This window comes from Gasterosteus aculeatus, chromosome 1 (assembly GCF_964276395.1).
Source record: "Gasterosteus aculeatus chromosome 1, fGasAcu3.hap1.1, whole genome shotgun sequence".
In the NCBI taxonomy this organism is placed as follows: Eukaryota; Metazoa; Chordata; class Actinopteri; order Perciformes; family Gasterosteidae; genus Gasterosteus; species Gasterosteus aculeatus.
Genome location: NC_135688.1, coordinates 30672537 through 30699767, shown reverse-complemented (window position 1 = coordinate 30699767; position 27231 = coordinate 30672537). Strand labels below are relative to the sequence as shown.

Here is a 27231-nt window from a genome sequence, read left to right as displayed (position 1 = left end):
GAATATGCATACAAAAGTACATTTCATTCAGTTTGTAACATTTACTTTCTTGTAAATTCCGGCCTGCGGCAGACAAAGCGTGTGAAACAGTAAGTGTGATCAGATCACCTTTAATATGGTGTGCATGAAAAGATTTTGAAAAGTTACAAAAACAACATGATTACAAGAGGTTAAAATGAATATGCTGTGCAGATAATGTACAAATATTAAGAAGGCTTGAGCCACGTTAAGGCAATATGACACAACATAACATTTTACGTAAATGCATATATATGTATATACAAGTACACAAAGATACTGCAATCTGGAAAGTGATCTAATAAAGTACAAAGGCTTTTGCAACAAGATATATTTTATATTTCTATGTGACCACTTTGTGTTTTAAGCCCTTAAGATTTTAAAGATGCATTTCAGGAAACAAGAGCTTCATTTTGTTGAACACAAATCCATATGTGCTTACTTGTTTTGGTTTTATTTTATCTGAGGAGAATCAACGGTTGAGAGAAATTCAGGGATTCATTTCAATTTGATTTTGAGATCTTTTCTCTGGCTCATTTTTCGGACTGATGCGCTTGATATTTATCTTCAAAAACAACGTCTTGTATGTACTGTAATAGTAAATATATTATACATTAGGTTGAATAAACTACATGATATTAAAAGAGAGTATTGCATAATTTTTTCCCTCTTTCTTTTGAACATAATATTTTGTTTGTGCGTGACGCTGTAATATTTATGATTAGCTCTTATGCACTTATGCAATCTCAGAGACATGAGAGATGACATTTTGAGCCTTGAAGTTAAAAGTTCTGCTCGTTACGTGTTGAAGAACCTGTGACTACATTACCCAGAATGCCGTTCAACAAGTCAGGTGTCCCAGATCAAAAGTGCTGATTGCTTCTTTTTTTGCAAATGTCTAAAACTCAAATATACATTAAGTTACAAAAGATGTGGGAAGGAAAACACCAGCTAGAGAGATTTGTTCCTTTTCATGACAAAGACTGACGTCCACATTTGTTTTCTTTTTGCTGCATTTTCAAAAAGTTGGAAGCCGTCAGAAAATGAACAAAAATCGGTTTTAAGTGCAACTGGAGACTTGTGTGTAGAAATTGTGAACGTCAGATCATCCTTAAGTACTGAGGTGTGTCTCATGAGACGTGTTTGGACTCTTTTCCCTTTGGCATCCTGCAGAAATAAACATCACAGATGGCTTTGAGGTCCGCTCGCACTGCTTTGGTCTCCTTAAACCGACTGAAACCTCCTCGTTGTGGAATAATTGTCTCTCTAAAGTGGATAAATGTTGATGTAATGATGATATAATCATCTGATATCAGAAGCTCAGTACGAAGCTCATTTCCTGCAGTTTGGGGCTTTTTCTCCTGGCGTTTCTGTTCAATGGAAGTGCTGATTTCAACGTAGAAGCAGACGAGCATAAAGAGATCACTTAAAAGGCACTTGTGAAGAGCTGTTTTTTTTCCCTCATTTCAAAAATTGCACTAGCTGCCTTTAAAGCGTTTTACTTCTGTGTTGGATGACTTAGACACAGGGACAGAGATGTGAGTGGAATCGCTTTGGACAAATAACCTGACCTCAACTCTCACCTTCAGTCTGTTTACTCGTTCATCTCAGTTGGGTTCTTCTGAAACACGACCTTGTCTGGAGGATCAGGCTCTTTGTATTATCGGATTGTATTATCTAATTTTACTGTACTTTGGCGAAGACAAATAGTGCAAAATAAATCTCACAAATTGGTTCCGGGGAGTTTAAGGCCGACTTCTGTCAAATTGTCTCTTGCAAGTAAAAATGTCAACAGAGAGCAAGTTCGGTCGGCGTAAAGCGGCGTCGGTCTTCTTTCTTTCTTCCTACAACAAAAAAAACAACATCACAGAGACATTGAAGGAAGAAGAAGAGCCGGCTCAGTGACTGAATGCGTTAAAATATATAAAAGAGGCGCGAGCCAGAAGCCGTCTTCACTGAATAACAAATTAAAATCTCCCTCTGTTTTTATCCTGCCGAGCGCTCATGATAGAAATCGTGTTTTTGTTTCTTGGAGGATTCTGCGTTTTTTAACTTTCATCCAGCTCGTAAACACGTAGAACCGCTCCATCCGAAGATGGAGTCACTGCACGGTCATCACATCATCCAACACGGTCAGCTGGTTCCAGAGGTCAGAGGTCAGAGGTCAACACGTCGACCTCAGTGGGTGCGTTCTGCTGTCCGGGCACAAGGGGGCGGTGGTGAGTTTTAGTAGCCTGCGTCCGGAAGGACGTTCTCCAGCTTCAGCTTCAGTTTTGTGTGATGTGATCCAACCAGCTGCGAGGAGGGAATCCAAGCGTCTTCCCTTCCGCGAGGAGAGAAAAGAGACACCCGTGTCCTCGTCCCACTGCGGCGCAGCTTACGTTCTTCGGTCCGACGCTCTCCCGTCTTCCCTTCTGCTTCCTTTCCGCGGCGGCTTCCTATTGGCTGTCGGGGTAGTAGGCGTTGGGCGGCGAGGAGAAGGGGAAGCCTCCGTTCCCGACCGCCGGGCGGCTGATCTGCGAAGCCACGAAAAAAAAGATGGATTTCTTCATTCACTCATTTTCAAACAGGTCACAGTATTCACAGAGGTCACTGCTGGGTCACCTGCGTCTGCTCACAGAAGCTCAGAACGCCGTCCGGCGGCAGACTCGCTGTCACCTGGCAGGACAGCACCGCGTCATCCAGCTCCGGCAGCGCTCCCGCCCCGGGCAGGGCCTGGTAGAAGCAGGCGGGCTTGGAGGGGGTCCGGAGGCCGTTCAGAGGCAGGGAGGGGGGGGCGTCTCTGAACGCACAGTGGCTCAATGGGGCCGGCGGCGGCGGCTGGAAAGGAAACGGCACGCTGGGAGTCTGCGGATGCATAAACGCCGGCCCGCCGACGCCGGCGTGCCCCGGCGCGTTGCCGAGTGGGGCGCCTGCTGGCGGGGCCTCCAACGACCAGACCAGCCTCGGGTCGGCGCCGCTTTGGGTCGTCAGCCCGAAGCGCCCCTCGACGGTTCCCCCGGGGAAACTTGGGATACTTTGGACGTAGGTTTCCAGGAAGTGGTCGGCTTGGTTGAAGTTGGAGGCGGAGCTCCCCGCGTTTCCCTGCGCGTTGAACCCGTGCTGTCCCCTGGCGCTTTGGTCCCAGAGGCCGCTCGGCGTCCACGTCTGGGGGGGGCTCTGCATGGGAAGAGCCGCTTGCTGGGGGTGCATCTGACCGGCCGCAGGGGGCCTCAGCAGGCCGTTGCCCCCGGCGGCGAGCGGCAAGGTCCCGAACTGGTTCTGCGAGTGAGCCGCCACGAAAGGGTCGAAGGTGGGTGGAGCAACAGGAGCGCTCTGCTGGAGGGCCAGCGGAGGAGCCTCCATGTGGGTCAGCCTCAGCGGCCCTCCGTTTGGGATCAGCTGGCTCTGGGGCTGCGGGGGCCAGCCCGGGTTCTGGTCCCGGAGCTCAGGAGCCGCGAAGCATTCCGGCGCGGCGTCTGGCCGCTTGAGCGCGCCCTCCCGCTGCAGCTGCTCCTCCACGTAGGTGAGGATGTCGTTGCTGAGGATGTCCTCCAGGTTCTCGCTCACCTCGCAGCTCTTGCTGCTCATCTTCAGCAGGGTGCTCTCCCAGCTCTTCAGCTCCTCGGGTCCCACGTCCAGGGCCTCGCTCAGGTCGTTCTCCCCCAGGATCTGCTGCAGGGTCTCCATCATGTCCTGCACCGTGGCGTCGGACTTCACCGGCTCGGGTCGGGGCGCGGCCGGCTCCCAGAGGTCCCTGGGCACGCTGACCGTGGCGTGGCTGTCCTTGAAGGCGGCGTCGCTGATGCTGTTGAAGGCGTTGTTCTTGTTGTGCTCGCAGTAGAGAGACTGGTCCTGACACAGCATGCAGCCCAGCATGGACTCGCGGCTGACGATGTAGTCGTCCAGCTTCCTCTGCTTGGGGGCGGAGCAAGGGTCGGGGGGGTCGGGGGCGTCGACGGTGGGAGCGACATCGTACAGCAGCGCCTCGCCGGTGGCGAAATTGAACGGCAACTGCAGCCGACGGAGGCGCAGCTGATCTTCTCCTTCTTCGTTTCTGTGGTGAAGAAAACACAGCAAACGATAGTAGGTCTCATGTGACCCCCCCCCCCTCCCTCTCCCCGCTCTTTGCTTCTTTCAACTCACATCAAAGCTCTCTGGCGGGCCACGATGAAGTCCGGTTTCCCCGCTTTGAAGACCAGCCGCGCGTTGGCTTGGACCCAGATCCACGAGCCGGTTTTGGCCAGAAGCCTGAAGACGGTGAAGCCGCTTTCTCCGGTTTTCATCACTGCCCAGCGACACAGAGAGAGTAAACAGCAGAACGCTTTCCGTACCACACGGCGTGAAACGCTAAAACGCGGCGCGTGCACGCGGCTGCAGGGGCGACTCACTCCGGACGTGGTTGTCGGCGCAGTACATCATGTCTGCCGCGTGGATGAAGTTGTAGCCCGAGCCCTTCATGCAGAGCTCCACTTCGTTGTAACCCAGAACCACCTTCCCTCTGTGGAGCCACAAGGTCTCAGACGATGAGGTGATGAACACATTAATGCATCACTAATTGTAATGAAACACAACGTCTACCATGCTGCTCGATCAGTAAGGACTTTGTACGGTGTGCGTGCGGCCCACCTGCTGTCGATGCCCATGGGGGTGAAGTCCAGCTTGTGCTTGGTCTGGAAGATCAGCGTCTTGGTGCGGATCTCCAGGATGGCCGGCGGCTGCATCTGCGTGGCGATGCAGAACAGGGCGAGCTGCGGCGGCACCGAGGCCCCGTCCTCCGACACCCGGTTCTGTCCGTGGATGAACTTCAGGCGGCCGCGGAAGTTCAGAGCCTGGAGACGGGAGAAAAAGACCCTCAGCGACCTCTGACCTTTACACGTGTGCAGCCACCTTGAGGAGAGAGACTGGGCGGTTTCTCACCAGGAAGCCGGAGGAGTTGTCCAGCAGGCAGCGGAAGCGGCAGCAGAAGTTCCGCTCCAGGAAGGAGGAGTTCTCGGGGGGGATCGCCTGGGGGTCGTAGGTCATGACGTTGGTGCTGACTTGCGCCGAGCTCTGCTCGCCTGCGGCAGCGGAGAAATATTCAGCATTTACTGGATAATCGGTGCTGCAATCATCATCTCAGTAGAAGCCGTTATCTATATTCAGAAAGATCTTTGCAAGAAAAAATACTTTTTTAGTCGCAACATTCACTAAAAATAACAGAAATCTGCAGGTGATTTGGAGGATAAGCTCCTCCCCTTTGCTCACTGAGGCTGTCGCCTCCGTCCTGCTGGCTGCTGTTGGGGTTGAGGGCGAAGTGGAGCTGCCTCCTGAAGAGAGCTCTGTCGTCTGTGTGGATCAACTCAAACACGCTCTGGTGGACGACGTCCGACTGCAGGAACACAAACACGTTTATCCACATTGTGCGTTACATTGTTGATCGTTAGTCGAATATTGATACAAGAGGTTTGATTGAGTCGCAAAAAGAAGGACGAGAGGTGGCCGAGCTCAACGTCGACGTTCATCCACTCGACTCAACGTGTGTGTCTGTGTGTGTGCTTGTGTGTGCATATGTGCGTGTGTGTGTGTGTGTTGTCCGGATTGACACAAGACAACTGGATCTCTCTTAAGCTTGGAGCAAAAACAACCGATCCTGCAAGATTATTATCTGATATTTACACTTTGACTGTAGAACTAAAACTTGTACCGCTAGTACTGTGTGTACTTAAGATAAATATATTATATGTATATTATCCCTTTTCATGTGGCTGGGGGGGAACAATCAACCGTATCATCACATGATCGTCGTTAGCGATCGTCAGCTCGTGCTTGGTGTTCTACCTGGTGGAAGCCCAGGAAGTCCTGGATGGTGGGGGAGGTGTAGAAGACGTAGCCTTCCGCCGTCACCACCATCACGAAGCCGTTTAGAGCCTGAGATGAGAAACAAGAGATGAGAAACAAGAAATGAGAAACAAGAGATGAGAAACAGGGCATGAGAAACAAGAGATGAGAAACAGGGCATGAGAAACAAGAGATGAGAAACAGGGCATGAGAAACAAGAGATGAAAAACAGGGGATGAGAAACCAGAGATGAGAAAACCAGAAATGAGAAACCAGAGATGAGAAACCAGAGATGAGAAACAGGGGGTGAGAAACAAGGGATGAGAAACAAGAGATGAGAAAACAAGAAATGAGAAACCAGAGATGAGAAACCAGAGATGAGAAACAAGAGATGAGAAACAGGGAATGAGAAACAAGAGATGAGAAAACAAGAAACCAGAGATGAGAAACAACAGATGAGAAACAGGGGATGAGAAACAAGGGATGAGAAACAGGGGATGAGAAACAAGAGATGAGAAACAGGGGATGAGAAACAAGGGATGAGAAACAGGGGATGAGAAACAAGAGATGAGAAACAAGAGATGAGAAAACAAGAAATGAGAAACCAGAGATGAGAAAACAAGAAATGAGAAACCAGAGATGAGAAAACAAGAAATGAGAAACCAGAGATGAGAAACAAGAGATGAGAAACGAGATGAGAAGCGCTCGTCCTCGGCTTCCCGTGGCCCCGCCCACACCGCTCAGGTGTTACCTGGAGCAGCAGGTCTCCCTCGTCGAAGCCGACCCCGTCGATGGAGGTCGCCTCGGAGGAGGAGGGGGGGGCCGTGGAGCAGCTGGACGGAGTCGGCGGCCCCCCGAGCGCGAGGCTCTGCGCGCTGGTCCAGCTGGAAGCGTTGTGACCTTTCTTCATGGTGGCTGGAGGGGAAGAAGAAGAGGAACCGTCAGCTCGCTGATGCACAGGAGAAGAAACGTTTGAGCTTCACGTTCAATTGATTAGATCTGATTATTTCTCATGGAAAGAAGCAGTGACGGGAACTGAAACTGAACTTTTATTTTTGGAATCTCTGCACAAACGTTGTGCGACATTTCAGTGCAACGGACTGATGATGATCGTGTTTACAGAACGCCGTGAACACGTGGAGGGAAACGAGAAGCGAAAGTTCTCCGTCTCATTCTGTCAGGGTGGAGCCGCCTGAGGCTTACAACACCGTCAGCCAACTCTTCCTCCTCTTCCTCTACTTGTCAGCAGCAGAAAAACATCCTTCAATATCAACAAAAGGCGGAGAGGGAGCAGGTGGAGGAAAAAAAATCTTTCTGAATAAATGTAGGCTTCATTTCTACTAAATGTGAAATGTCAATCAAAGAATGTGGCTTTGTGTAGTAAGGAAACTACTGCTGAAATATCTTTATTTTACAGGTGAGTAAAGATGAGACACAAATTAATTATTTGATACAGTGAAGTCACGTCATACTAATAAAGTTATTTGAATCCCCCGAAGAGGAACAAAATGATAAATGGGAATAATCAGAATGTAATTTGCAGGCTGCTGGTTTGGAGTACTGGCACAGCTTTTTAAAACCAAGTCAAGCACTTTATTTGAAATGCAATGCCTGAGGCACACACACACACACACACACACACACACACACACGCACGCACGCACGCACGCACGCACGCACACGCACACGCACGCACGCACGCACACACACACACACACACACACACACACACACACACACACACACACACACACACACAGTGCACGATGGCTCAGCCCTGCTGTTAGTTTCTGGCCCCAAAACGAGGACAACAGGCAGAGCCACAAAATTACCCGTTGGCCTCTGCGTTTTCCCCAAGAGGGCCGAGCGTGGCGGGGGGGCGGGGCCTTGGGAGGACGGCCGTCATGTGAAGTGGTCGACGGCGCCCCGGGGACCGGATCGATCCGGATCGTGGTGGTTATACGAATGGCGCTCAAGGGTTTTGTTCCCAAACGAGAAGAACGGAGGCGCGCGGCGTCTTCTCCAACAAAACCATTTGTTCCGTTTTATGTGTAATTTAGAGATCATAACTCTCTGATTATGAGTTCATACAGAGATAATTACATGTGACGAGCTCAAGTTCTACTCTGAAAGAGGATCTTTAAAAAAGTTGTACGGCAACAACAAAGGTTGGTTGATACACAACTTTAATTATCACACAGGCTGGTTGGTCCAACGGGTAAGAACATCAAAAGGCTTTGTACATTCAACACGCCACAGGAACTCGTACACTTGGTTTAGAGCCACGAGGAGTCGGATGATTTGAGATTTGCCATAACAGCCTGGAACAAGCAGATGGTTTGCTTCAACACACTGAGGCACGAAGGGAAACTCCCCGGCGTCCCATCGCATCTCCTCCCAGTGAAGGAACCACTCAGAAGCGCACGTCAAGGAAGGCCTTCAATGGCCGACCAGACGGAGCCATCGAGGTGCGACCAGCTTAGATCTGTAGTCTCCATCTATTGGGGATCACAGAGCATAAAGAAGTGCACTGTTGCCCCCAAGGGAACCAAACCACACAACGTCAGACAGGAGGAACAACTTTGAAGTAAATTCCCTGATGTGGAATGTGTCATTTTAGTGTAACAAACGTGGCGTTGAATACTGACTGGATACCCGACCTCGCACGCTACCTGGTAAATCAATAGTGTGTGTTGTGAAATGAGTCGTTGGGCAGCTTAAATATTCGCACAAAGAACAGCAGAAGAATTATAGTTTCGCTTGAGAAACCTGGTTAATTTATCTACTAATCAACTGATCAACCAATGAGCGACTTTCTCTCCTCAACAGACGTGGAGGTTGTCTTATATTTTCTGGCAACAACAGATATTGTCTCTAGGCAACGCTTATTGAGGATCTTACGCAAATACAAATTTGAATCGAGAAACTTTTCATACATTTTAGTCTGAAAAGGATCTAAGTGGAAATATTTGTTGATAAAGACGACGCAAGCAGCATGTGGTGTGTGCGTGTTTTTCTTACACAAATATAAAGAAAAGATGTGTTAACCAAAGCTAGACCCAAAGGATTGTCAGTAGTGTGCGTGTGTCTTGGGTTGCACGGTTTCCTTTGTGTGGTTCAGGTGTGTCTCTGTGTGTGTGTGTGTGTGTGTGTGTGTGTGTGTGTGTGTTATGGAAGGGGGGAGCCTCTCATATTCCCACCACTCACAGCTGGAGGCGATCCGCTTTAGAGGTTCAGCGTTTCAGCGCAGCAACAATGAGCTATTTCAGTACGCAGGAACCAGCGTGTGAAACAGACGGCTTAAGATGGAGGAGGAGGACTGAAAGAAGCGCGTGAGGTGGGAGAGTCTGACCAAGTGGGATAGTTACAAACAAAACTAATAAAACTAATTAATATAAAAGATATGTGCAAACCTCAGAGGACCCGTACAGGTACCCTGGGGAACTCCCGGCTCTTTTTCTGATTGGGTGAAAAACATTTCATTTACGACTCTGCCCAAAACGCAGCTGACTCATTGCAGGGAGTCAGAAGACTAAAGGCTAAAATGAGGGAGTCCCAGAAACCTTCCTTTTATCTGTCAGTCTAAAACAAAAAGACATAAAATCCATCAAATGAAACAAAATAAAGCATGAAATCCTAAGAATCGAGATGTCTTGACGTGGGTCCTTTATATCATCTTGTTTATCAAGCATACATCATGAATAAGTAACACCCGAGCTCAAAACTAAAAGTGTGAATATTTCCTGAATCTATTATGATAAAAGGTAGTCTTTGTGAAATTGAGATACAATTAATAAGAATACTCCTAAAAAGCTCGGTGTAGATCCTTCAAGCTGGCAAAACACCCCCTCCTACTGGATGTGAACCTGTTGACCCCGTCATGGTACATGGTAAATCATTTTGAGGCTTTCTACCACCTCTGCGAACACGAAGCCCGCGCCCTCCCTCTCCAAACACCCGCTCTCAGGCACTTGCGGTTTCTGTTGACTTTGAAACCCAAGAGCTGAATGGAGCCATTGTTCTTTGTCCCTTTGGACCGCAGGATGGAGGAGGAGGGGTGACGGGAGATCAGAATCACAGACGCTCTCTCTCTCCCTCTCTGATCCTCTCTGTGCAGGTTTGGACTTGGACGAACGGCGAGGACGAAAATGAAGAGATTCAGAATCAAAGATCCCCTCTGAGCATCGCTGGTGTTTTCTGACACGCATCGTCTGTTGGTAAACCGACGGCGTTCTGTGCAGGCTAAGTGACATCACGCGTCCAGTGGGGGGCGCTGTAGTAACGGATACTACCTGAACATCTAGAAATCTCTTCAGCGTCGCCACCTGTCACTCATCTCGACGAGACGTTTTGGTTTTCACGCCGTCCTTTCCCCCTTTCAGCAGTTGTCGTAACCGCCGCTTCCTGCTCCGCGGTTAGAAGTCACAACAACCCGCTAACTATTTCACAAATGGCCGCGCCCAGGGGGCACGCCCACGGGAAAAAATGTCAACAAGCCCGACTGGTGCAGGTGAGCGAGCGGAAGAGGCCCGAAAAAAAGTCTGAGCTGTTTATTCAAACACATTCACGAGGAAATGAGTCCAACTGCTCTCAGATTTACAGGCGCACACACACACACACACACACACACACACACACAGGGCCTGTTGTTGACCCCTGACCTCTTGCTGCTGCGATCGACCGAGTCGGGAGGAGACGTCTCGACGTTTACATTCCTTCACGTCACCCCCACAGCACCGGACGCACACACGAGGAAAACGGTGTCTTATTTAAGCGCCATTGTCTTTTATAAAGTTCATCTTCCTTCAGCTTCAAGCCGTTGGAATTATTCGTGTTGCCTTCTGAAAATGATGCGTTGAGTCCTTTATTGTGAAAGGGTTAACGAACGGTGAGCAGCTTCCTCTGCCTCGAAAATCACCAAACTGTTGTTTTCTGGAAACACAATAGTTTATTTTGAAAAGGCAGCGCTGTGGTAAATTCAGCATATGGTTAGCGTGGTGGCGTATTGGATGACTTGGGGAACGTGTTGCAACAGCGGACCGAATAAAACCAGAAAGACTTTCAACAGTGAAAGTGTAGCAACGCGTTTAAAAGGCCGTTTGCACAAAGTGAAAAGAAGAAGTTGCTCCAGAAAAGAGTGAAACAGGAAGGAAAGAACGAGACGACGAGGGAGCGGCTCTCGCTTTCCACACAGCTAATTTACTAGTTACCGCTTAATTTAAACTGATCTCTCTCTATCCCAACACGCACGCACACGCGCGCACACGCACGCACACGCACGCACACGCACGCACACGCACATGCACACTTTTAGCCTCGCGTGCGAACTTTCAATTCCCGACATCCTGAGCTGAGAAAGGAGAGGAAGGCGGGGAAAAAGACAAGGAGAGAGAGGGAAAACATTAAGTATGATTATGTGTGTGTGTGTGTGTGTGTGTGTGTGTGTGTGTGTGTGTGTGTGTGTGTGTGCATTTGAGCCACACACAAACACACACACACACACACACACACACACACACACACACACAATGTAAACGGCTGCCAAAGCGTCTGATATGCCTTCATGGCTTTTGCGTGATCACATGCTCCCTGTTGTTGTCCAGTAGGGGGGGGTGAGGAAGTGGGGGGGGGACGTGTTTGTGGAGGACGAGGAGGTGAGGACGGGGGACATAATGTGGCCCCGGTGCTGTTATCACCGCTGTCCTTCCGTGGAACCATTAGGACAGGAAACTATTCCTCAACACGCACACGCACACGCACGCAGGAACATGGGAGTGAGGTCCGTCTGCACCAGACCTGGTTCAAAAAAGGAGGAATTTAAGAGACACACCTTCGTATTGTAACTGGTATGACAGACGCACTGCAGCCTCACACAGAACAAAGTGATGGTAAAAAACTGTATTAGACTTTCCTCTTAACCCACATTCGTCTTACAGTAACGCAAAACTTAAAGTGAGACCCGAGGAGCTTCACTGGTTGTTGTTGTTGTTGTTGTTGTTAGCTGATTAGACTCTGTGAGGGAGAAAAAACAACTTTGCTGAATTAGACGCTTCTTTAAAGGAGTTTTCTTTTCTATTCTTCTAAGTTGTGTCATCGGCGGGACAGGAGCGCGGCCTGGCAGGCCCGTTGTTTCCCTCGCCGCTGACTGGCGTCTGGGCGCGCGGCCAGCAGGGCTGCGTGTGGAGTTTATTTAGACAAGAGGGGGGGGGGGGGGGGGGTTGTTGTTCAGGCCTGGGGATCATTTCTGCTGCGGAGAAGAAGGAGGTCTCACTCCTGTCAGAACTTTAAGGAGAAGCAGTCCAGCTGAGAGAATCTTTTATAAACTGTGTGTGTGTGTGTGTGTGTGTGTGTGCGTGAGCCAGATAGAGTTTACATAGACACTCGACACTTTGGCACACAAAGGTTTGCACCTGCATGCTGCTGCACACGGAAACACACACATGCATAGAAGCATGCATGAAGTAGGTTTACACACAAGACACATGTACAAAAATACACACAAGTGAAAAGAATATGCACACATGCAAAAACAAACAGGACCGTGTTCGCTCGGCTCCTGTCAGAGGGGTGTGTGTGTTGGTGTGTGTTACACAGACACACTATCAGTGGGATCAGAGGAGTCGGCTCAATCTAACGTGTTTTCCTGCAGTGTGTCTGATCACGACTGAGGGATAAGATCTCTCTTCATCTCTTGTTGCCAGTAAACCAGTTTCATGTGTGTGTGTGTGTGTGTATACGTAAATATCTACCTGCTCTAAAGCACAATTACACAACATTTCAAACTAAACTCAAGCATGAAAAAACAAACAAAGGGAAGTTTTGTGGAAACTTGTGAGCCGATGAGTCAGAGGAAAGCGACCTCTGCTTCCTGACGTCGTCACCATTGACATCCAGTGATCTGTGAGGTGGACTCTATCTATAGATCTATAGATCTATAGATTCACACTCACCAACCTTATAAGGTCTATACGGGATATCAAATGTAGTTCGACAACGGTGGTGTGGAAAAGCTTTAAGACTTAAATCGATCCACAGGGATCATTAAACTCCCTTATTTTGTTGTTATAGTTGTACTTGCAGAAACTTCTAAACTTTACAGATCAACAGGAGAAAAACATATCGAGCCAAACTCGCACTGCGACACGTCGTCTTGCACCTTAAAACCCTCAAACCAGCGCCTCTCTTTCCAGAGGTGGCGGCCTGTGCTGCGGGCGCCACGAGGCGGAAGTGGTAGCACTTGGTTGCCGCAGTGGTGACACACGCACACACACACACACACACACAGACACACACACACACAACCCTAACCCTACAACCCCTGTTAGTGCACTGAGTACTCACTAGTAGTACAACCCCTGCTTGTGCACTGAGTACTCACTAGTACTACAACCCCTGTTAGTGCACTGAGTACTCGCTAGTACTACAACCCCTGTTAGTGCACTGAGTACTCACTAGTAGTACAACCCCTGTTAGTGCACTGAGTACTCACTAGTAGTACAACCCCTGTTAGTGCACTGAGTACTCACTAGTAGTACAACCCCTGTTAGTGCACTGAGTACTCACTAGTAGTACAACCCCTGTTAGTGCACTGAGTACTCACTAGTAGTACAACCCCTGCTAGTGCACTGAGTACTCACTAGTAGTACAACCCCTGCTAGTGCACTGAGTACTCACTCGTAGTACAACCCCTGCTAGTGCACTGAGTACTCACTAGTAGTACAACCCCTGCTAGTGCACTGAGTACTCACTCGTAGTACAACCCCTGCTAGTGCACTGAGTACTCACTCGTAGTACAACAACAACAACATTTGAGGACAATGTTAGGATACATTTATTCGTACACACGCTGTAGAATATTGAAGTGAAATATCGTCTTGTGCATCATTTTAGACCCATTTTCCATAAATGCCGCTTGATGTACTTCTTGATGTACTTATACTCTGAATGGAAACTTGTGATCGTGACAATTTAAAATTAGACGTATTTGGCTGCACAACGAGACTTTTTAAAGAAAACATTCCACCACAAACGTGACAAAATACTTTTTTCAGTATTTCCTGTCAAAAGGTGGCAGACAACAGGCAGAAGGGTTTCCGTCCCTCTGCGGCTCTGATGTCCACAACTCGTCTCAGAAGGACGACAAGGTGGAGACACCCGGGTTCTTTCTCGCAGCCATTTTCTTTTTCCTAACCGAACTCCTCAAACGTAAACCCGGCCCGACCACGGAACCCAAACGCTCCGGAGTGGGACGGCGTGGGGGCGGAGCCTGGGCCTAAACGTACAGCGCGCGTGGCTAACCAGTAGCACCGGGGTTCTGCATGGGAAGAGGAAGAGGAAGAGGGAGAGGGAGAGCGGAGAAGAGGACACCTCCGTCCCGCCCGGACCATCCGCGCCGCTTAAAGATATCTCGCAACAGATCGGGTTCCTGCAGCTTCTGCTTTCCTTAATGACCCCCCCGTCACACACACACACACACACGCACACACGCACACACACACGCACACACACACACACACACACACACACACACTATGTAAACTGTCATTCATTAGCACGGAGGCGGGGCCCAGAGGCCTCCAGTAGTTTTCCACCAGACTCGCTTCCCTGTCACTAAGGAAGGAGTCCCGGGTATTTGCTCCTCCGGGGCTCCGCTCGGTCCCTCCCCAGCACAGAGCCTCCCCCCGATGACCCGCGGGGGCAGCGGGTGGAGGCTGCGAGGAGAAATCAAACCCCGCATGCGGACGACTTGAGGAACTAAAAGGCACTCGTTGGCCTTTCATTCGCTTGGTGATGTTTCTTTTTCCATCACAGGCAGTAAAGATTCTCACTTCTACTTCAATCACAAGGAGCACAACTAATGCTGGAAATAAGCCGCAGCCAATGAAGGGTGGATGGATGTCCTCCTGATGGAGGTCCTCCAGGTGGAGACGTCTCTCGATGCCCCACGCTCTCTGATTTCCTCCTGCTGCAGGACGCCGTGTCTGCAGGGAGGAAATCCCGTCCGTGTGTTTGATCCCGGCTCTCTGTTTTTTAATATGCAGGCCTCTATTTTTCTTTAATAATGAGGCCTTTCCTTTGGACCGACCCCACCCTGGTCTGGCCTGGTTTGGCCCCCCCAGCGGTGTCTGGATCAGAGGTCAGCAGACACCTTTCTCGCCGCCCGGGCGGAACTTCCTGCGTCAAACATGACTTCCTGTTCGAGGATCCTCAGTCGACAGGTTTTACAGGTTTAAGCCGGATGCCTCGCTCACCGTGTGTACAACAGAAAGCCGCTGCTGGGCTTCGGGGGGGAAATCTGCTCCGTGGTTTGGGGATTTTGTGGTTTCATTTTCACTCATTTCGTCTGAATGAGTCTGAAATCTGTAACCGACAGCTATCGTTCCGCCCGTCACGTGACCGACAGAAGGTCCACAGCAGGTACAAACCAGTGATGATCAGCTCCACATCGACCCAAATGCACTTTTCTAATGGTGCAAGACTCCAGTACCAGTTCCAGGTGGGCTGCGGTCAAAGATGTGCCACCTAAATGAGCATCATAACCATCCAGCAATTATAACTATCCAGGAAACATGTGCAGCTGAAATGACAGCAAACGTAAACAGGAAGTTCTATTAGCAGATGTGAGTATTTGTTTTGTTTGCACCCGTGATCATGAGAGCTTGTACTTCTTTTTATAATAGAAGGATGCAAAAACATATAAATCCAAAGCGACTTACAATAAGAACATTTCAACCATAAGGACACAAACTCAGAAGAGCAAGAAACAAGAAAGTGTGACTTCATCAAATAAGCCAATTTACAATTTGCTGTAGATAAGAACCATTATAAGTCCAATGTAAGTGCTGCAGTTAGTTAGTGTGTTAGTAGGTAGAGTCTGAAGAGGTGTGTCTTTAGTCTGAAGATGTGAAGGCTCTCTGTGGTCCTGATGTCTTCAGAGACCTCCTTCCACCATTTAGGAGCAGGACAGCAGAGAGTGGAGATCTAGTCAAGTGTTTTGCTCTCAGTGAGGAGGAACGAGCAGTTTATCACATGCAGAGCGGAGAGTGCGGGTCGGGATGTCGGGTTGGACCAGGTCCTGGATGTAAGCTGGACCCCATCCATTCACAGCATGGTACCTGAGCACCATGGTTAGAACTGGATGAGCCACCGGTACCAGTGAAGAGAGCGGAGGAGTGGAGGAGTGAGGGAGAACTTAGGAAGGTTAAAGACCAGTGGAGCTGCTGCATTCTGGATGAGCTGCAGAGGTGGAATGGAGGTAGCAGGAGACCTGCAGGACAGAGTTGCAGAAGTCCAGGAGGGAGATGACAAGAGCCTGAATCAGTACCTGGGCAGCCTTCTGAGAAGTACTTCAGTCTGATTTTCAGATGGTGGGCGGATCCACTGAGAGATGTCAGTCAGACAGGCAGAGATCCGAGTGAGGGAAGGAGAGAATTAGTTGGGTGTCATCGGCATCGCTGTGGTAGGAGAAGCCATGCGAGCGAATGACAGCGCTGAGAGAGTTAGTGTAGAGCGAGAAGAGGAGGGAACCCAGGACGGAACCCTGAGGAACTCCAGTAGTAAGAGGACAAGGTTCCGACACAGATCCTCGAGGTAGGACGAGAGAGGGGAGAGAGCAGAGCCTGAGACACCAAGTTCCTGAAGGGAGGAGACGAGGATCTGCTGGTTGACTGTGTCAAATGCAGCAGAGAGGTCCAGAAGGACGAGGACAGAGGAGAGAGAGGAGCTCTAGCAGTGTGGAGCTGCTCTGAGACAGCAAGGAGAGCAGTCTCTGTGGAACGGCCTGTTATTGTGAATAAACATGGAGCAATCTGTACCATAATGTGACTACTTTTATTTCTCCCTCTCTTCACAGCGTTGGAAAGCACATGACGCGCGTCAGGAATCAGACAACGTGTCCGACTTCTGTCCAAATAAAAGAATACTTAACTGTTAATGGTGGCGGATCAAAAGTGAATCCCGGAGACAAAGAGAGGCGGGTGAGATGCAACCTGTTTGTTCTTGCACACACACACACACACACACACACACACACGTCTGGGCATGTCTGCTGTGTTTTGACTGCCGTCCTGCACGCTGAGCGTCTGCAGGTCATTTCTCAGAGAACTTACTCTCGTCTCCATCTTTGATCGCGTGCATGTTTTCTGCTCTATGATTGGCTGTTTTTTGCTTAGGCCCCGCCCTCTGTCCTCTCCTATTGTTCTTTTTATCGTGTCGACTGAACGGGTTTGTCGTTTCAAAAAGATTTGTGTGTTGGACTTTCTGTCTCTGCTGCAATAGAAATATTGATTCTGGGACCAACCAGTTCTCTCCTCCTCTGTCCTCTTCCTCTTGACTGAGATACGCCGGCTTCAGTCCAAAAACGATGGATGCAACAATACAGAAAGCCTCTCGCTGACTGGACGGATAACTTTGTTTCTCCAAGGAGGATGTTTTTTACAGAATCTGGTTAAAGCGACCGGTTTATTTGTGGCGAGACTTTAAATGTGGAATCAAGTGACCATTTTAGGCTGTTGGCCACACATGATGTGTTCATGGACCGCAGGAACAATGAGAATCTGATGATAGTGACGTTTAGTGGTTATTTTTATAGCGCATGCTCAGCTTTTATAACCCTTTTAACCTGTCAGGCTGAATTAATCAACAGATAATCAACTGTTTCTGTCATTTATCAAATAAAAGAACACAGCTTCTCTGTTCTGTGACTGACAAAAGAAGGCCTTTATAGACTAGATTATCAACCGAATAATGGAATCAATTCCTTCTTTCATCCCCAAAATATTTAAAACTCCTAAAAAACTTCTAGTTTGTTTTGACTGCGTTGAGTTTGCCAACTTCAAACACCCCCCCCCCCCCACTAAGAGGCCCCTGCGAGCCGTTCATGGAGCTTTTCAGGACATCAAGTTCAACTTTTTTGCTGATTCCCTTCACAGCACGGTGACCCCGTGACCTTTGACCCTGCCTCTGTCCTTGACCATGAGACAGGTCAGGAAAGATGACTGGAAACACATCTGGAAAAACAAGGGGGGGGCGAGGGGTGTGTGTGTGTGTGTGTGAGTGTCTGTGAGTGTCTGTGTGTGTTTGTGTGTCTGTGTGTGTGTGTGAGTGTCTGTGTGTGTGTGTGTGAGTGTCTGTGAGTGTCTGTGTGTGTTTGTGTGTCTGTGTGTGTGTGTGAGTGTCTGTGTGTGTGAGTGTCTGTGTGTGTGTGTGTGAGTGTCTGTGAGTGTCTTTGTGTGTCTGTGTGTGTTTGTGTGTCTGTGTGTGTGTGTGAGTGTCGGTGTGTGTCTGTGTGTGTGTGTGTCTGTGTGTGTGAGTTTCTGTGTGTGTGTCTGTGGGATCATCCTCCCCCCGGTTAGAGACGCAACAATGGCGGCGCTGTGCGCCTCGGCCACGGGATCGAACCGCCGGGTGTTTCCCAGCGGCTCACAGAGCACTCCTTTCTCAGCCCGCCCGGCCTTCCCATGAGCCTCTTTGCCTCTGCTGCGTTTGGCACTGAGGGGACACTGAGGACGTCTTCATGTCCCGCGGATAAACTCCTCCTCCATCTTTGGTTGTTTGACCTGCAGCTTCCCGCTTTAATTCCACGTCGTACGACGGCTTAAACATATTAATATATGACAGAAGACTTCGTACACATCGTCACACGTTATCAGGCCGATAAAGTTTCCACCTGCTCTGATTGGCCGTTAGTTTTTGTTTAAATTAAATTAAATTGAGGTAAGACAGAAATCGTTGACCAGTTTCCAGACTGGGATCTGAGGCCCTTGAAGCTTGAACTCTTCTAATAAAACGCTTCGTTATTTCATCGTCTGCAGAAAACACGGGTGAGGAAATTCAACTAAAATGTTCATTTCTATTCATTTATTCATTATTTCTAATAACCGTGCTGCTATGACGTGTGAACGCAGAGTTATTAAAACAATTAAACCAAATGAAGCTTAAGTCGGCTCGAGAGGAAACGAGAGGAAGCGGTGAGAAACCTGCAGAACTCGGCGGGAGCAGCTGTGTTGCATCAGCATCACCTTCTAAAATCTCCTTGTAAAAGCTCATTTTATGGAGTTCAGTGACATGATGCTTTTACTTTATTGTTCTCACTATTGTTTGTGTCCTTTTATCTCTCTTTAAGGCTTGATTCTATTAAGATCTTTCTATACTGATATTTAATGTATTAAATGCTGCTCGAACAAAGAAGACTTCCCATCACAAAGAGAGCGAACTATAACTTAACGTCTTATTGAAATATGTGGTTTGCACAGATAACAGTTCACGTAATTATATAAAAATGACCTCACAGGAAAACAGCGTTTTTGTAAAAGATAATTAAGATTGATGAGGAAGAAGCAGGAGATGAACGAGTTTATACCCATAATGCTCTCTGGATTCCTCTCATGCAGACGTGTCCTAGTAAAAGAAGCTCTAATAAACAGTAATGAGGGTACGAACGAGTACGAATGGCTCTACGGCGTCTTCGCTAAGCTCTGCTAACGTCTGATTGATGAACGTGTTCTCTGTAATAACCGTCATAATAAACCAGGCAATCAGGAGGAGGATTACTGGCTGGGGGCAAAGCTGCAGTCAGATAATGATGATTTGTAGCAGAATAAAGGGCGTCGGGTTCAGATCAACGCTTAATATTATGATATTTTTCCTTTAAGGTTTTTTTACGGCGGAGAGGAGAACGTGAAAGGAGCAGAAAAAGGCCCCAAAAGAGAGCCGGGTGAGGACTAAACGGAGAGCCGGGTGAGGACTAAACGGAGAGCCGGGTGAGGACTAAACGGAGAGCCGGGTGAGGACTAAACGGAGAGCCGGGTGAGGACTAAACGGAGAGCCGGGTGAGGACTAAACGGAGAGCCGGGTGAGGACTAAACGGAGAGCCGGGTGAGGACTAAACGGAGAGCCGGGTGAAGACACAAAACCGTAACGCCACGCACTCACGTCCTGTCTCTCCGCAAAGCTGCGGGGACCTTATGACGGCGTGCTTTAGGACCCGGGGGAGTCTCGCTCACCGTTGAAGTAGCCTTTGACCTTCAGGTACCCGACGCTGAGGCGCAGCACCGACAGCTTGTCCAGGCGAGCCCGCACCTCGCCGCTGAAGGGCAGCAGGCCGGTGAGCTTGTCCAGCTCGCCGTTGAGCCGGTCGCGGTGCCGCTTGGATGGGTTGGACTTGGCGCCATTGGGGGGCGGCGGCTTGGGTCTGTGGAGGCAGGGAGGACACGTTAAAGCAGAGGAAGGAGGATTTACAGAGCTCTTTGTCCCAGAGGGTCGACTCTCACCGCCCAAAACACACTAAAGCTCAGAGATGAACCTCTGATCCGTCGTTGATGACCCCCAAAATAAGGAGGTTTCCAGCTGTAACGCCTGCATGTCAGTGAAGGACATGTAGTCGTATTTAGTTGGAACAACTGGAGCCGGCGACCTCCAGGTCACAGATCCGCCAGCGCGGAGCAGCTGGTTCAAATGGGATCAGTGGCCCCGTCGGCTGAGCTCGTGCGTGAGCACCTGCAGAGGCCCCGCGACCTTTGACCTCCACGTCGGCCAGCGATACGAGGTGTCAGGTGTCACTCGGTGCAGCTTTAATCTGCGGGATCCTCATGTAAGCGTTTACGAGAAGAAAAGAATAAATGCACGAGAACAAGACGTCACATTGAGGAAGGAAGTGTGAGAGAAACAACGTGTCTCATTCACATGGAATACAGCCACGAGCAATACTAAAATGTAGTTTAAAAAAGGCTTTTGTGCGTCCAACAGGTACTTTATGTCTCACTTGGCTTCAACAGAAAGTATGTGAAACTAAGCCGAAACACCACAAGTTAAGGAAGGTAAAAAAGATCCCAATGTGCTGTGAAATAAGTCTTAACAACACTCAGCATCCGGCGCTGTGATGATTTTAACTGTTGAAAGTGAAATGCCTGAACCGTAACATAAATGTGCAAACTTTGCCCCCCCAGTTAATAAGACATCTGTCTCCAATGATGCTGCAGAAGCACGACGCTATCGCTGCATTCCTCAGAACAACGGGGCGCCAGGTTGCTGCTTCTGCTTTTATCTGCCCATCGGCCTGCAGGACACCGTGTACACGTACATGTGTATGTTCACATGCAAGAATGCACATGAGTGTGTGACTGTGTGCACTGCATAATTTATTATTAATAAAGGATCGAAGCTTCACGGACATTTGATGCCTTTTACATCACATTTAAATCCTTCTTTTCACATCTCATGGTAGGAGAATCTTCGATAAAGCTATTAAACAATCAAGGTACTCGATTGCGGCTACTCTGTGTACCAAAAGACAGGAAGTAGAAAGTTACAAAATAAAACCAGAAGGAACAGCACGTCTGTGTCGGTCACAAGACAAACCACCATGACCCCCAAATAAAGCACATGTAAGCGCTTTATTCTGATAGTTTATTATATACATTTAATTCCGTGTCAGGGATCGCGTTCTAGACTTCAAAATAAGAGTCATTTTAATGCTGCAGCCGCGACCTCGATTAATAATAATAATAATAATACAATAATAATAGTATGAGTTCATTCCTGCTCACGGAACCTCGAGCTTCTGAAACAGAAGAAACCAGAAAAAACACCCAGAGAGAGAAAGAAGGAACGACGGGAAGAAGAGAAGTATGTTGTGGAAGCCGGAGGAGGAAAAATAAAACACGTCTCAGATTACACCACCCGAACCCTCCACCCTCCTCCCCCCCTCCCCCGTGGAAACATTGCGTGAGAGCGCTCTCGCTCCACGTCCTGATTGTGATTAATGCAGGTGGAACCACACACACACACACACACTGTGGGTCCACTGGAAACGCTGAGAAGGATCTCGAAGGACCACAAAGGTTCTAAGAGGAACCCGCTGGTTCTTCGTGGTATCGTTTCGTCTCTCTCAAGGTCCACAGCGAACCTTCTGAGACCCCACTCCATGAGTTCTGAGGAGACACCATCAGGGGTCCAGTTGGTACCACTTGAGAAGGTTCCTTAGAGAACATGGGCTCATTCTACGAGTTCCTTACAGAACCTTTAGAGGCAGGAGTCGGGAGTGTGGGTTCACAATGGGTTCCTTACAGAACCTCCATGCACGGGAGAAGGACCGCTGCAGTAGTGCTTCTCAAACTGCGGCCCGGGGCCCCCCGCGGGGTCGCCGGCGGTCAGGCGTCATGACGGTAAACGCGATGAAGGGATTTAGCGCTCAACCCGAAGGCCCTCCGGTGCGCATGCGCAGCCGCGGGTCACGTGGCGGATCAGACTTAAACGGCTCTTTCGGGACCTCGCTTTGGGGAACCGGAGCTCATTGGCCGCGCGCCCCGCGGACCACGCAGACGTGCCCAGATGTGCGCACAGCTGTACGCACCATGTCGCGCGCAGGCTTTTGGGAGGAACAAAGATAAAAACCTGCAATAAACCATGACGGACGCATCGACCCGCGTACAGCAGCGTGAAGTACACTGAAGTACACGACTCACAGAGAATAGAGAGTATTTCAGGCGGTAGTACATGCGTGTACTCTGTACCTCGTCCTACGTACTATTCACAGTGTTATACTCACATCTTCTGCACCGGCTTCTTGCGTTTCTTCGCCGCGTACAGCGTCGTGTTCGCGAGCATGGTGGACGCGCGCGCGCGCGCACGGAGTCCAAACGAAGTCCGGCAAAAGGCGCTTTATTCCGGTGGTTCGTGACCGGCGCCGGACCGGTGAACCTACATCCTCAGACACACACGGTTCGTAAAAAGAAGGTAGAATCCCGTCCTCGGTCGGTCCGCGGGCCAAAGCTGAGAAACACTTTGTGTACTTTGGTACTTACTCGTGTGTACTTTCCTCGGCTGAATACCGCCACGTCGTTCTTATACAATCCACGCGCGCAAGTACTTCCACGCGGATACTCCCGAATACCGTGACTTTTACACGCTAAAGAGTCGGAAGCGTTTTTACGTAAGTCCTCGCCGGTGCGCCCCCCCCTCTCCCCCCCCCCCCTCCCCCCGCGGTGTGACGAGACCGCGCTGCTGCTCCCGCGCGCTCCCGCGGCGCGCCCCCGCAGGGCTGTGACGCGAGAGCCGAATTGTTTTAAATTGACTGAAGATAAGTAGTATTAAAATAGTTATATTCATTTTTATTGGTATACAAAATGTTATTTTTATTTGTTTAAATAGTTTCTATGTTATTATTTCTTTATTAGTAGTTAATATTATTTCTGCCAATAATAATAAACAATCGATGCTGAAGATGATTATGATAACAATGAGGACCATTATAATACTTCATAATAATTCTATGAAGAGAAATAGTTTCTTGTGAAGGATTATAGTTGTTGATGCATTAAACACTTTAATGTTCCTGTGTATCAATTTCTACTTTATAAACTGCGGACTAGTTTATGCTTCTTCGTGCATTAGTTGATTTATATTTTGTGTTAATAATCGGGTGCTGTAAAGTCCTAGATGGTCCAGTCCGACACTGACCCTGGACCAGGACACGTCCGCCTCCACTGAGCGACATTTGGGGGACCGTTTGGCTGCGCAGACGGCCCCCCTGTGGGTGTTTAGCTCCAGGTGAGGGTTCACTTTCCCCTCATGTTGCTTCACAACGTTCTGTACAAAGGCCTCATCCATCACGCGATGTAACAGCCAAAGTGCACGCACATATTTGCCCACGGTTCGGCGCTGCGTCACGTGTCCTCCTGCACTCGGCCGGGTGGAGGTGAAGCAGCGGCACGGGGGTCATTCCCAGGATCCCTGTTTGGTTCAGTGTATTCAATGCAGCCATCTTGGGGCTTTGTTCTCGAGGAGCGACTTGCTCCGGCACGCCGGGGAAACAAATGTGCAAACCCGCCCCGAGCTGCTTTGGATCTGAGATTAAATACAAATCAAATATACATCTAGTGTTTTAATGGTGCATGTTGCCAAACTGAGTCCAACCGGTTTAAAGTGAACTACAGCTCCACTTTGCTGCAGATGCAGCTTTGCTTCAGGGGATTTCTATTCAAAATGAACCAGGATTTAGAAAGATAATATTGCAACAATTAATAGAAATAATAGAATACAGAAAGTTGGAGACAAACCATGAATTGAGAGGTTTGTAGTCTACGAGTGCAACCTGGTTTAGACCCTATAAAACAGCGGTTTACAGTTAGCACCTGCAGACTAATGCAAAGCAGCTCACATAAAGCCTATAGTTAGTCTTCTCATTAAAAAGCTCTCATTTCGGGAACGCTTTGCATATCGCACCGTCCCAGGCCGGGTGGAGGCTTGGCCTCTGCGTTGCCGCAGCGCGTCGTTTTTTAAGGTTAACGAGGGCAGCTATCTGCGCCCTGCCGCCCTCCGGCCTCAGAACACTCGGCCCTGGCTTCCTTTAACGCTGGCAGGAGGGCGGCAGGTGGATCGAGCGGCTGCTGCTTTTAACTGAGCCGTTGCCTCAATTAAAAGGAGGCGATTTAGCGGCGGCGGTCGGGACTGTGACTCCAGCAGCACCGAACCAGGCTGCAGCGTTTTACTGCGACATGCAGGGGTGGCTTTTACGCAGCAGTAAACACGCTCCAGAGCTCTGCAGCTAGTGAACTCCACCATGTTGTTCTAAGCTCCGTCAGCGACAGGTCGACAGGTCATAGGTCAAGTTAATGCTTTCATGGTTGGTCGATGCTTCGGGTAGCTCCGTTTACTCGCACCTGGAAGAAGTAAACCGTACAAATTAGGGCTGACTACATTAATGCATTAATCTGTGCGATTAATGTGGCCGAGATCAATGCAACAAAAGGTTTTAACGTATGTAGTTAACGTTCGTTTGTTGAATCGTCGCTAGCTGCAGTTACATCCTGATGCAGAGAGCTTTTTGCGTTGGAAGTAAAACAAACAGAGGCGCGACACACAGCAGAGAGCTGTGCAATTACTCCACGTGTCCAACAGAAGGGGGGTGGGTGGCAAACGGACCACTGCTATGCTAAGCTAGCTGCTATGCTAAGCTAGCTGCTAGGCTGCTTCCATGCACGAGTTAGTTCCAATCACTGGAATTCTGCCTCCAAGATGATCAAATATGTGTAGTTTTGTGTTTAAAGTGACATTAACAACTAAACAATAGTGTTTAAAATACACACTTTCTAAAGTGATTGTTTTAATCTATTGACAGTATGAATGCAATATGCAACAATTCGCAGTAATATGAGCACACATAATACAAATTCAAGCCCTGGTTCAACATTTCCCAAAAGGATGACGCCACACTGACTTTACAACGTTTGGCTTCTTCAAATCACACAAATTCATGCCGCTTGTCTGACTGAAGTTGTTTTGATCCACTTCCTGCTTTCCGCCCCCGAGCGGGACGGCGGTCGCCCCGAGCAGCGGGCCTCTGAGGACGAGATGGCGACGTGATTAAAGGCTGCGGCCGCTCTCGATTACGGGCCTGCTGGCCCGCCGCCTCCCCGCGGCAGGAAGGCGTCCGACCTGCGGCTCGTCCTACAGTTTGGGATTTTTTTTTTTACAAATCGTCGTTGGTGTCGCAGCGATCGCGAGGTAAAGCAGATCTCTTGTGTTCGCACAGCGTGGTGTGTCTGAACACAACAATCACGTTTCCGTCATCCTTCCGCCGGCTTTGACCCCAATAACGTGTCTACTTCGCCTTTTTAAACTCCAACGATGTCTCGGATGTGTCTTTCTTCTGACTCACGACCTTCAGATTCTTTTACTGCCAAGAAGCCTGCTCTGTTATAGTGAACAGGCGCTGTGGTTAGCATTCCAATGCTAGCAGCTGGCTCGAAGCGCCTGCTAAGATGCCGCAGACTCGTTTCTCTCCGTTAATGTCCGTTATGCAAATCTGTGTTTGGTTGCTATGTTTTATAAAAGAAGACTTTTAAGATTTAATTTACAGCGTCCTGGAGGAGAGAAGCGTCTCTCACAGTTGGACATCCATCATCCTCCCGCTGACCAGCCGAGCATTTTTCCCTCTTTGATGACTCACTCGACATGAAAAGCAACTCTGGGGTTTTTCAGGCACGATGGAATGAAAAGAAAAGAAAAGTACTTTTAATCCAACATAAAAAAAGAACAAAAAACTCCCTGTAGACCACCAGCCAAAACTCCATTACCATGACTATAACTAAATGGCATCATTCCTGTTGGTTATTATCATTATAAGAGAGAGGCGGGAATACTTCATAAAAAATGTGGAAAGTAGTCAATATTGTTTTTATCTGAATAAATTGTGCCATGAACAACACATAAAGTAATTCAATATGGTTATAAGAAATGCACTTAGGCACCAGTAGTGAAAGAAATACTTCTTTACATTAAGTAATAGTATCATCTGAAGTTACGAAATACTGAATTACATGTAGAAGGCGAACGGCCCAAACAGTATTTATTATTTATTACATTATTACGGTTTTTACAAATGTTCTACTGGGTAGTAAAACACTTCATCATATACAATACTTCAATGTATGCAAACATGTTGCATATAAATGTGGTAATAAAATACTATGATCGAGTACGAGTACCTTCAAGTTGTAGTACTTGAGTAAATGTACACGCGCAGTTAGTTTCAGCCTCGTGTGACGGAGCCGCTCGGGTCCTCGTTCTCCCCACAGACGGTGACTTCACCTTGTGTGTGTCTGTGTGTGTGTGTCTCTCTCTCAATGTGTGTGTGTGTGTGTGTGAGTCTCTCTCTCAATGTGTGTCTGTGTGTGTGTGTGTCTGTGTGTGTGTGTCTCTCTCTCAATGTGTGTCTGTGTGTGTGTGTGTGTCTCTCTCTCAATGTGTGTGTGTGTGTGTCTGTGTGTGTGTGTGTGTGTGTGTGAGTCTCTCTCTCAATGTGTGTCTGTGTGTGTGTGTGTGTGTGTGTGTGTGTGTGTGATTTTGGGGAAATGGACCTCCAGTTGGACTCTGCCAGTCCCAGACTTTTACACACACACACACACACACACACACACACACACACACCTCGTCTGGCCTCTCTGCTCATCTGGTGTTGATTATTGTTACACGCACACACACACAACTTGTGGTGAATGACTGTGTGTGTCTTGGACTCTCACACACACACACACACACACACACAGTGTGATGTGATGTCAGATTCTCATGAACTCAGTCCCCCTCAGAACCAGATCTCTTCTTTGTGTTCAGTTTTTCGACACTTTTCCAGGACTTTCAAGGAGAAACCTAAAAAGTTGAAATTGGGTTTTCTTTCTTTATGTTCTCTCGAAACCAAAAACCACCGCAGGATAAAATGCAGCGCGGTGTGTTTCAGTAATACATAGAAATGGCGCGTGGAGGCGCTACCACGTCCGTCCACAGGGGGGCGACAGAGTCAACACCTTAAAACGCCTCCTGGAAGCTGACGAAATAATGATGGGAAATGAGAAGAGGCGTCGCGTTTACGCTCCACAGCAGGTTGAATGATTCAACCGGCGTGTTTTCATATTC

At 48.7% G+C, this 27231-nt stretch overlaps 1 protein-coding gene and 1 long non-coding RNA gene across 5 annotated transcripts; one reads left to right on the top strand and one right to left on the bottom strand.

Annotated features, from left to right (window-relative positions):
- Window positions 1-94: 94 nt before the first annotated feature.
- Window positions 95-22854, bottom strand: ahr2 (aryl hydrocarbon receptor 2). 4 transcript variants are annotated; one of them, XM_078102794.1, is made up of 12 exons: window positions 22620-22851; window positions 22364-22522; window positions 19821-20008; window positions 6569-6732; window positions 5818-5907; window positions 5245-5368; window positions 4918-5057; window positions 4627-4829; window positions 4389-4498; window positions 4144-4285; window positions 2623-4054; window positions 95-2534 (listed from the first exon to the last, which is right to left on the bottom strand). In XM_078102794.1, exons 2-12 carry the CDS (start codon window positions 22420-22422, stop codon window positions 2457-2459), a joined length of 2730 nt encoding a protein of 909 aa, XP_077958920.1. In that variant the 5' UTR covers window positions 22423-22522; window positions 22620-22851; the 3' UTR covers window positions 95-2456. The 4 variants fall into 4 exon arrangements, with proteins under 4 accessions (XP_077958920.1, XP_077958914.1, XP_077958922.1 ...); XM_078102788.1 differs by having other exon boundaries at window positions 22364-22515; window positions 22620-22828; XM_078102796.1 differs by lacking the exon at window positions 22364-22522 and having other exon boundaries at window positions 22620-22854.
- LOC144407956 (uncharacterized) lies at window positions 15303-19822 on the top strand. Its single transcript, XR_013467682.1, has 3 exons — window positions 15303-15437; window positions 16670-16793; window positions 19470-19822. It is a non-coding gene; the product is annotated as an uncharacterized LOC144407956 (long non-coding RNA).
- Window positions 22855-27231: the final 4377 nt, after the last annotated feature.

What these genes read in the sequence shown, in the direction of transcription:
- ahr2 (XM_078102794.1), bottom strand. Translation starts at nt 22,422, where the DNA reads ATGCTCGCGAACACGACGCTGTACGCGGCGAAGAAACGCAAGAAGCCG. An exon ending in AAGAAGCCGGTGCAGAAGAT is followed by an intron (nt 20,009 to 22,363) that starts GTGAGTATAACA and finishes CTGCCTCCACAG; the next exon opens with ACCCAAGCCGCCGCCCCCCA. An exon ending in GGACGGAGGCGACAGCCTCA is followed by an intron (nt 5,058 to 5,244) that starts GTGAGCAAAGGG and finishes CCGCTGCCGCAG; the next exon opens with GCGAGCAGAGCTCGGCGCAA.